Raw genomic sequence first — 10,412 nt, forward strand, 5'->3', positions numbered from 1 at the left:
AGCCCCGCAGAGGCAGCGGAATGTGGAGCAGAGCCCCGGCCGTGCAGGCCCGGGGAGGCCGCCTTTCTTTTTTTTAATAATACACATTGTCGGGACCAGGAGTTAGTGTAATGGCTATGTCGCTGGACTCCCATGTAGTTGACTGTGGTTCCAGTTTCAGACCTGGTGGCTTAAACTCATGCCGGGTGCGTGTGCATGTGTGCCCAGGATCCCAAGAGGAGAATGGAGGAGAAGTGATTGTGGCGTGGCCATCCCCCCGGGGAGTGATTTCTTGCTTTCTGTCTCTCTGTCTCTGTCTTTCTGGTAAGCACACGCGCCCTATAGCAAAAACGTCTCCAAAAAAAAAATAGTAATAATAATAATACACTGTCAAATAAATGTTTGAATACCCCTTGTGTTGCAATGAGGTTTTTGTATTAACTTGTCACTGTACATAGCTGTGATTTTTCAGTATAAGGATACACTATATAATGATTAAATTAGGGTAGTTAGTGTACCCATCATCTCAATCATTTGTCATTACTTGTACTGGAAAAAAATTTAAAATTATGTGATGGTATTTTGAGGTACATAGTTGTGTATATTGTATATTTTCTCTGCTATATAACACTAGACATTGTTCCTCTTGTCTATCTACAATTTTGTTTCCTCAACTAACATGCCTCCTTTTCTCCCAGCCCCCATCCTTCTGCGCTCCTAGCAGTCATAATTCCTCTGTCTGCTTCTGTGGTGTTATCTTTATTCAGTTTCCACATACTGTGTAGAGCATGTGCTATTTCTCTTTCTGTGCCTGGCTTATTCCACTTAACATACTGTCCTCCTGACTTATCTATTTAATCTCAAATGACAGAATTTCATCTTTTTAAATTGTGAATAGTATGCCATTGTATACATGTAGATATATACTGCATTTTCTTTGTCCATCCATCTACTGATGGACACTTAGGTTGAGCCTGTATTTTGGCCATTGTGAACATTTCTGCAGTAAACATTAGTGTGCTTATATCATTATGGCATACTTTCTTTGGACATATGGTCAGTAGTGGGATTGCTAGATCATATGGAAGTTCTATTTTTATTTTTTTGAGGAATTATTCTATTTTTCATCATGGCTATAGTAATTTACATTACCACCAACAGTGCAGAAGTTTCCCTTTGCATTCTCACTAGCATTTATTATTATTATTTTTTCTTTTAGATAGTAGCCATTCTAACTGGAGCAAAACTATGAAGCAACTAGAAAAAAACATTGAGGAAACACTTCAGGATATTGGCATAGACAGAGAATTATGAATAAAACCCAAAAGCACAGGCAACAAAATCAAAAATATACAAATGGGACTGTATCAAACAAAAAAGCTTCTGCCCAGCAAAAAAAAAAAAATAATAATCAACAAAATGAAGAGACAACTCAGAAAATGGGAGAAAGTACGTGCATGTGTAAATCTGACAAGGAGTTAATTGCCAGAATATATAAGGAGCTCAAACAACTCAGCAGCAAAAAAAAAATCTGATTTAAAAATGAGCAAATGATTTGAATAAACAGTTGTTGAAAGAAAACGTACAAATGGCCAATAAACATAAGAAAACATGCTCAACATTACTAATCATTAGGGAACTGCAGAGCAAAACCACAATGAGATACCATCTCACCCTAGTTAGATTTGTGAGTTTTTAAGGAAAGATAAAATTTAGAATAATAGGAAAGAGATAGAATGAGCATTTCAAATCAATGGAAAGCAAGACCAGATGTATATGAGGCTATTTTCCTCTATAAGCATGTTATTTTTGGAGGACTTAGGAGAGAGAGAAAAGAGCTAAGGTTTATAGAGTACTTTCTGTGTTTCCAGACCCATACTAGGTGAGTTGTGGGCCGTTTTAAATCTTTGCAACAACCTTAAGACAGGTATTATTGCTCCCATTTTGCAGATGAGGGGATTGAGGCTTACACAGATCAAGTAAAATACAAGTAAGTGGCTTAAACATCATTTAAACCCAAGTCAGCAGGACTCCAAAAATAAAGGTCTTTGTTATATTGCACTAAGTTGAGCAGAGGCACTTTAGGAAATATCAAGAGATACAAGGAGATAAATCCAATGGCCTCACTTGTTGAAGGACTTTGAAAATAGGTTGTTTTGTTTGTATTCAATTCTAAGAGCAATAGAAATTCTTTGTACTATTCATTCCTGTAATATATTTAGCAGATACTATGGGTCATAATTAAGAGTATTAAAGTTAAAAGTAAAATTTTCCATTCTTTTTCTAGCCTCATATTCCCATTTAAGGGGGTTGTTTCTTGTAACTATTTCCAGAAATTGCCTATTTATGTGTGTGTGCTTGTATCATTTTTTCTTCCACAAAATAGTTGCTATGTATAATATAAGAACCTATATGTCTTGATGCCAAAGCCAGTAATTTTTTTTAATAAAAAATTATATAAGTAAAATTGAACCGGATGGAATAGAAACTTAGATGTTTATATTTTTAGCTTACAAATATTTCAAACTAAAATGGGTATTACCCACAAGCATTTGCCTTGAGTATTTAGGAGTAAAATGAAATTTGGTAAAATTGAATTTTGCCTTAATTTTAGAATTGCTGGATCTCACATTCCACTTTCAGCTCTGTCATTTTTTCTTATTTGTATATCTTTAGGTATTGACCTGGACAAAGCAATACCAAGCTACAGCTCATCAAGACATCCCTGCCATGGTACAGCTATCCGAGTGGCTAATGAAAAACGTGCCAGATAATGACAATGAAGAGAGTTTGATTCATGGAGACTTCAAACTAGATAATATAGTTTTCCACCCTAAAGAGGTACTGTAAGCCAAATTTGCAATAAATTAGGTTGGTGTGACTTGAGATACAAGTACTGAATAGATATTCACCTCCCATACCTTTGAGAATGAAGGAACTGAACCCATATCCTATAGTAATGGATTCTATGGATTTGTGATATGTAGCTGCCAACTTTAAGGATGGCTCTATTCCTAGATGGTATCTGATTTACTGCTTAAGAAGGATTGAGTGGCGGGAACCAGCAGTTTGCGTAATGGCTATGTCGCTGGACTCCCACGTAGTCAACCACGGTTTGTGTCCCGGACCCGGTGGCTTAAAACTCACGCCGGGCATGTGTGCATGCGTGCCCAAGATCCTGAGAGGAGAATGGAGGAGAAGAGATTGTGGCGTGGTCATCCCCTCTTGGGGGGGTGATTTCTCGCTTTCTGTCTCTATGTCTCTCTCTATCTGTCTGGCGAGCGCACACGCCCTATAGCGAAAACCTCTCAAAAAAAAAAAAAAAAAGAAAGATTGAGTGGCGTCCAGCAGGTGACACAGTGGTTAAGGCACTGGATTTACACATGGTGACTGTGGTTTGAGACCTGAACCTCGTAGCTTGAAACTTATGGGGGTTGTTTCATACACATGTGTGTGTGTGTGTGTGTGCATGTGTGTGTGCCCAAAATTCTGAGAGGAGAATGGAGAAGAAGGGATTATGGCATGGCCATCCCCTCAAGGGGTGATTTCTCACTTTCTCTCTCTTTATCTCTCTCTGTGTCTCTCTGGTGACCACAGGCACCCTATACCAAAAATCTTTCTAAAAGAAAAAAAAAAAAAGAATTGTGAGTTTTACATGCCTATCACTGTTTTCTTCCAGGAAGATTTTCTATCATCTACTACTTAAAATATTTAGCTTATCTACTTTCTTATTCTTTCTTCTGGTTTATTTACAGTTCTTTTATTTCTTCTTTCCTATGTCATAAAGAATTCTTAATTTATTTATTGCAAGCTTAGAGAAGATAGAATTCTGAAAGAATTGAATGAGTTTATTTTAAGTTTGTTCTGTGAAAAGGTACTCAGTGTTCTCTTTATAATGAGTACAAACAAATCATGGGAACCAGGAGTTAGTGTAATGGCTATATCTCTGGACTCCCACGTAGTCGACTGCGGTTCGCATCCTGGACCTGGTGGCTTAAAACTCACGCCAGGCGCGTGTGCGTGCATGCCCAAGATCCCGAGAGGAGAATGGAGGAGAAGAGATTGCGGCGTGACCATCCCCCCTGAGGGGTGATTTCTCACTTTCTGTCTCTATGTCTGTCTCTGTCTGTCTGGCGAGCGCATGCGCGCTATAGCGAAAACCTCTCCAAAAAAAAAAAAAAAGAGTACAAACAAATCAAAGCTACAGCCTCCATTGAGCACAGACAGTGAGACCTTGGATTAGAATAGTGTATTGGGAGTGGGTAAACTATTTGGTTCTTCTTAGCTGGGTTTGGGGAAGCTACCTGACAGTATTCCTACACAAATGACAATCTTTTGTTTTAAGTTTTTCTCTAAGTTATGCTCACTGGAGAGAGAGAGAGAGAAGGTTAAAAAAAAAATCACTTCCTTGGGGAGCTGGCTACACTGCAGTCTCTTCTTCTCCATTCTCTTCTTGGGATTTTGGGCAGGCACTCACATACGCCTGGCATGTTTTTCAAACCACTGGGTCCAGGACTTGAACAGGAGAGTCAGCCATGTGGAATCCAGCTGCCTTAACCACCACACCCTAGTTGGCCCTAAATCCTACTTCTTAGAAAAGGATTTTCTAAGTCATTACTTTTCTGAGAATGCTAAGATGTTGTAGGACATGAAGAGTTATTCTAAAATCATGTGCTAAGCTTCTGGGCCTCATATTCTTTACCTATATGAAAAGGACGGAGAAAACATGTGAATATATTTACCACCAGGGCAGAAAAATGTTACTAGCAAATTCAATTTGGATATTAAAAAGTGTGTATATGCTTTGGGCCAGCAGATGGTGTAGTGGTTATGTCTCTGGACTCCCACATGGCTGACTGCTGTTCAAGTTCCAGACCCGGTGGCTTGAAAATCATGCTGGGGGAGTGTGTGTGCGTGCCCAAGGTCCCAGGAGGAGAATGGAGGAGAAAGGACTGCAGCATGGCCATCCCCCTGGTGGTGTGATTTCTCACTTTCCCTCTCACTGTCTCTCACTCTCTCTTTACAGCAAGCACATGTACCCTAAGGCAAACAAACAAACAAACAAAACAAAAACAGGAAACTCTTTAAAAAACAAGTATCTATATATGTAATTATACTTGTGTATTGAGGAGAGGATTCTAACCATTTTTTAGTGACGATGAAGTCTGAGTTCTAATTTTGTTAACTATTTTTTTTTTTTTGGAGAGGTTTTCGCTATAGGGCATGTGTGCTCGCCAGACAGACCGAGAGAGACATAGAGACAGAAAGCGAGAAATCACCCCCTAGAGGGGATGGTCATGCCTCAATCCCTTCTCCTCCATTCTCCTCTCGGGATCTTGGGCACGCACGCACAGGTGCCCGGCATGAATTTTTTAAGCCACCGGGTCCGGGACGCGAACCGCGGTCGACTACGTGGGAGTCCAGCGACATAGCCATTAGGCTAAACTACTGGTTCCCTTAACTATTTACCTGTAAATTAGAAAAATAAATAATGCTAATTTATAACCTGGAAAAAGTAAAAGCCTATATCTTAAAACATAGCAGGGTCTGGCCTATATTTGATCTATATCATTTGATTCATTGATATTTTAATGACCTATAAGAGATATTTTGTTTACTCATGTGTTTAAATCTTAGGAGAGATCATAAATATGCTGAAAGTAGTGGTAAACAAGAGCAAGTGCCAAAATGTTTTTCCCTCTCGTATTTAACTTCATATATAAAAACATTTTTACAGGGTTAAAGTTGTCAAACGGGACAGCAGGTGGCATAATGGTTAAGGTGCTGGACTCCCACATGGATGACCTCAGTTTGAGTCCCGGAGTTGGTAGCTTAAAAATCACTCTGTGTATGGGTGCATATGTACTCAAAATCCAGGAGGAGAATGGAGAAGGGATTACCATGTGTTCATCCCCCAGGGTGGTGATTTCTCATTTTTTTCTCCCTCTGCCTCTCTTTGGCGAGTGCATACACTCTATGGCAAAAACCTTAAAAAAATTTGTCAAAAAAGTATTTTTTCAGACATCAGGAAGGATATTTAATAGTTTGGGAGAGACATTCTTTAATAAGGAAAGAACTGTGATGGCTTCCTGAGACAGCAGTAACACGCCAGATCTGGCATGACCACCATGATTTGAATCCCGGGCACTCCATCAGCTCAGAATACACTAGGCACACACACGAGCACCCAAGGTAGGATGAGCTGGAGGACCGGAGTCCTGGTGTGACCAGACCTTGTGGAGGGTGCTCCTCTCACCTCCTCTCACTGTCACGCATGTGCACACGCTCTGTTGTGAATATATATAAAACATTTTTAAAAAGAAAACAGTTGATACAGGCATAGATTTTAGTTATTTGACAACAATACTAATTTGTTAATGTGTTTTTTTTAATGTTTTAGGATTATGAAGCAGCTAGTAAAATATCTTCTAGTTTATACCCAGTAATCTCGAAGTTATTAGTTAAATTGAATTTAATCAATTTCTGCGTCCTATAAATATTGTAGCTAATTATTCAGGGAAAGTAACTTTTGTTTGACAGAACTTGTGTCAACTCCTATTTATTCATCTCCAGCTATATGCTATGAAACATAGTGTTGGAAAAGAAAATACAGAAGTCAATGAGCTCAAAATACCATGGAGGCAAAAACAGGCAACAACAAGAGAAAACTGTATGCCTAAGTGCTGCCCTGCAGGAGTACCCAGTGAAGGAAGAACACCTACTGTGGATGGCATTAATGACTATGAAACTACAATATTTAACTTTAGCTAAGAGTTTATCCTTTATACCTTTTAAAAAAATCATAAGTAGAAAATTAGACTGTTTCTCTTTTAGTGAGGTCACTCTACAAATTGCACCATCAGCCCCTGGGTAACTCGAGTATGTGTATGTATGTGCTCACCTGTGTATTCCTAGGATTTATTGAAAGCTCTTTTTTTTTTTTTTTTCCTTTTTCCTTTGAGGTTAAGGATTATACCTTTATTTTCTTCTTTGTCTCTGGGGTCTGTATAGTAGATGTTCAATAAATGAGAACTACTAGACTAGAAGCTTCTTTAAAAAATAGTGACTGTATCTGACTCATTATGTAACAGGTGCTTACATGAGTCTGAATGAATCTGTTTGGAAAGAATTGCTTTTTTTGTTAATTAATCATTAAATAACTATTCCCATCTCCTACATTTGTGCTTAATTTCTATTTTCTAGCAGTGTAACCTTAATTACTTAACCCTTCTCTATGCCGCATTTTTTTTGTTTTTTTTGTAGTAAAGATTATTTGTTATTTTTTCCATGAGCAAGAGAGACAGACAGCACTCCTGGAAGGGTCACAGTGCTGTGATCCACCCCTAGCACCAGCCAGCCCTGAGTCATGGGCACGTATATTTTCAGTGCACTCAGGAATCTCTCTGGATACAAACCTGGGACTGGCCCTAGTGGGTCAGCCTCACAGAGTTGTATTTTACCACTGCGCCACCATCTGGTCCCAGCTGTGCCTCAGTTTTCATCTAGACTTTTTATTTTAAGATAATTATAGACACATGCGAAGATGTAAAAATAGTACAGATAAATCCTTTGTACTCATCACCCAGATTCACCCACCTTTATCTTACCCAGCTGTAGAATATTATCAAAGCCAGGAAATTGACATTGTTTGGCTTTTATATGAAAAACAAACTATGGTTCCAGGTTGCTGGGCAGCTAAAGTGAAGTAATTGATATGGAACAAGTAGCTGGTACCTGGTCCATAACTGATGCTCAACTTATTTTAGTTATCCTCTGTTTTCTGTTCTTTCCCCCTGTGTTTTTCTATTCTCCTTTTTTTTTTTTTAAAGAGACAATTTTGCTATAGGGTGCATGTGTTAGCTACAGAGACAGAGAGACAGAAAGTGAGAAATCACCCCCCAGGGGGTGGCTCTGCCATGATCCCTTCTTCTCTATTCTTCTTTCTGAATCTTGGGCACACGCACACATGTACCTGGTGTGCATTTAAGCTGCCAGGTCCAGGACTTTGAACTATGGTTGACTACATGGGAGTCCAGTGATGTAGCCATTATGTCATCTTCTGGTCCCACTAGTTTTTTTGTTTGTTTGTTTGTTTTTGAGAGAGATCTTTGCTACAGGGCTTGTGCACTCACCAGAAAGAGAGAGACAGAGAGACAGAAAGTGAGAAATCACCCCCCAGGGGGATGGCCATGCCGCAGTTGCCTCTCCATTCTCCTCTCGGGATCCTGGGCATGCACGCACATGCACCCAGTGTGAGTTTAAGCCACTGGGTCCAAGACTCAATCCGCGGTCTACCACATGGGAGTCCCGCGACATAGCCATTATGCCAACCGCTGGTCCCCAAGTCCCACTAGTTTTTTAAAAAGAATTATTTATTTTCTTTATTAGTATTATTTTTCAAATTTAATATAGGGGACATGTGCTTAAGAAAAAGAGAAAGAGAGAGAGAGAGAGAGAGAGAGAAAGCAAGCTGCCAAATCCGCGACTCAAATTGTGGTCAGCCATACAGGAGTCCACTGCCTTTACCACCAGGCCACCTGGTGGCCCCGGTCTATTCTGCTTGTAATACCGCCTGTCAAGCTCAATTCTTTGGAATATGAAGATATAAGTAAATCTTTCATAATATGTACTCAAACTTTAAATAGAGGCTCTAAGGGGTAGAATTATAGGAGGTGTACAAGTATACTTTTCTGTAATGTTTAGTTTGAGGTTTGACATTTTTGTTTTTTAAAACAACAGCATGTTTGTAATTAGAAACATAATTTAAAAAGAAAATAGGATCAGCCGCCCAGCCCACTGGTGAAGGGAATCCGATCCCACATGGCTGATTCTGTGGACTGAGGCCCAGTTCTAGAGACTGAGAACACACAGCCATTTGTGCATGTGCCCCAAGCCCCTTTTCTTTTTTCTTTTCTTCTTTTTGAGAGGTTTTTGCTCTAGGGCGCGTACACTCATCAGAAAGAGAGAGAGAGACAGAGAGACAGAAAGGAAGAAATTGTCCCCCTGGGGGGGATGGCCACGCCGAGATCCCTTCTCCTTTATTCTCCTCTCGGGTTCTTGGGCACGCACGCACATGTGCCCGGCATGAGTTTAAGCCACCGGGTCCAGGACTCGAACTGTAGTTTAGTGCATGGGAGTCTAGCGACATAGCTATTATGCTAACTGCTGGTCCCCCAAGTCCTAAGAAGTTGGAGAAATGGAGAGGGAACTGTGGCATGACCACACCCCACCAAGGGGTACTTCCTCCCTCCATCTCTCGCTCTGTCTTTCTCTCCCTCTTTCTCTGGTGAGTGCACAAGTCCTTTGGCAATTAAAAGAAAAAGTAATAAATAAATAAAAACAATTTAAAATGACAAACTTATCAGGAATGTATGGGGTAAACTAATAAGGAATTACTAAAGGATATGGCAAATCAAGACCATATTACCCAGTCTCACAATGCCCAGTTATTTCCAGTTACTTCTTTTTTTTTAATATTTGAATTACATTTGAGTATTTCAGTAGTACAATATGCTCACTGAAATGTGGAAAAGAAATCCAGTTTTCCTGCAAAATAGTGTTGATTTTCTAAATACTGCTAGAGAAATGTTTCACATTTTGGAATTTAATGTAAAATATGCATATTGCCATTTCAACTTGGAAAATTAAATATCTTTATTAGAAAATTTAAATCCATTGTTTTGTCTGCATTCATTAAGTTTATACTCAGCTATGCATAAGATAGCTAATGTGTATACCCTGGTTCTTCTGAAGTCAGCCTTACAGATGTTTATATATTAACCTCTAGAGAAAACAATGATTTAATATGTAAAATCAAGCTTGAATATTTAATGTTTTTTCTTTTTAATTTCCCCATTGTCTTTAAAATATCAGTATAGAGAAAGGCATAGTTATGAATTTTAGTTTTATACAATTTGTAGTATAAAAAAGTGTAGAAAATAAATGGTGGAGCCAGCTTGTTGCTAGTAGTTAAGGTGCTGGACTTCCGGAACCTTGGTTGACTGTGTTTTGAGTCCTAGACCCAGCAGTTTGAAACTTACGCCAGGCATATGTGCATGCATGCTCCAAATCCCAAGAGGAAAATGGAGGAAAAGGGATGAATTCTCACCTGTTCTCTGTCTGTCTCTCTCTGGCAAGTGCATGCACCCTGTAGCAAAAATCTCTCTCTCGAAAAAAGAAGATAAATAGTATAAATAAATTTTAGAAAATAAAATTTTATAACTTAAAAAATAAAATTTTATAGGGATCTTTTTATTTCCTATTTTCTTAACAGATTTTTTTTTAAGGTTTTTGCCATAGGTTACATGCACTCATCAGAGATAGAGCGAGGGAATGAGAAATCACTTGGGGCAGGGGTGGGCAGGCCATGACACAGTCCCTTCTCTTCTTCTCTTTGGATTTTGGGCAGTCATGTTCATGCACACGCGTCGTGT

The 10,412-nt window shown here is 39.1% G+C and overlaps 1 protein-coding gene across 1 annotated transcript in view; it reads left to right on the forward strand.

Annotated features, from left to right (window-relative positions):
- Window positions 1-10,412, forward strand: part of ACAD11 (acyl-CoA dehydrogenase family member 11) — a 130,236-nt gene that overhangs the window by 12,076 nt on the left and 107,748 nt on the right. The window contains exon 5 of the mRNA XM_006165546.3: window positions 2,656-2,820. Coding sequence (XP_006165608.1) covers window positions 2,656-2,820 — 165 coding nt within the window. The remainder of the gene's footprint in view (window positions 1-2,655; window positions 2,821-10,412) is intronic.

Source organism: Tupaia chinensis, unplaced genomic scaffold (assembly GCF_000334495.1).
Source record: "Tupaia chinensis unplaced genomic scaffold, TupChi_1.0 Scaffold143952_1, whole genome shotgun sequence".
NCBI lineage: Eukaryota > Metazoa > Chordata > Mammalia > Scandentia > Tupaiidae > Tupaia > Tupaia belangeri.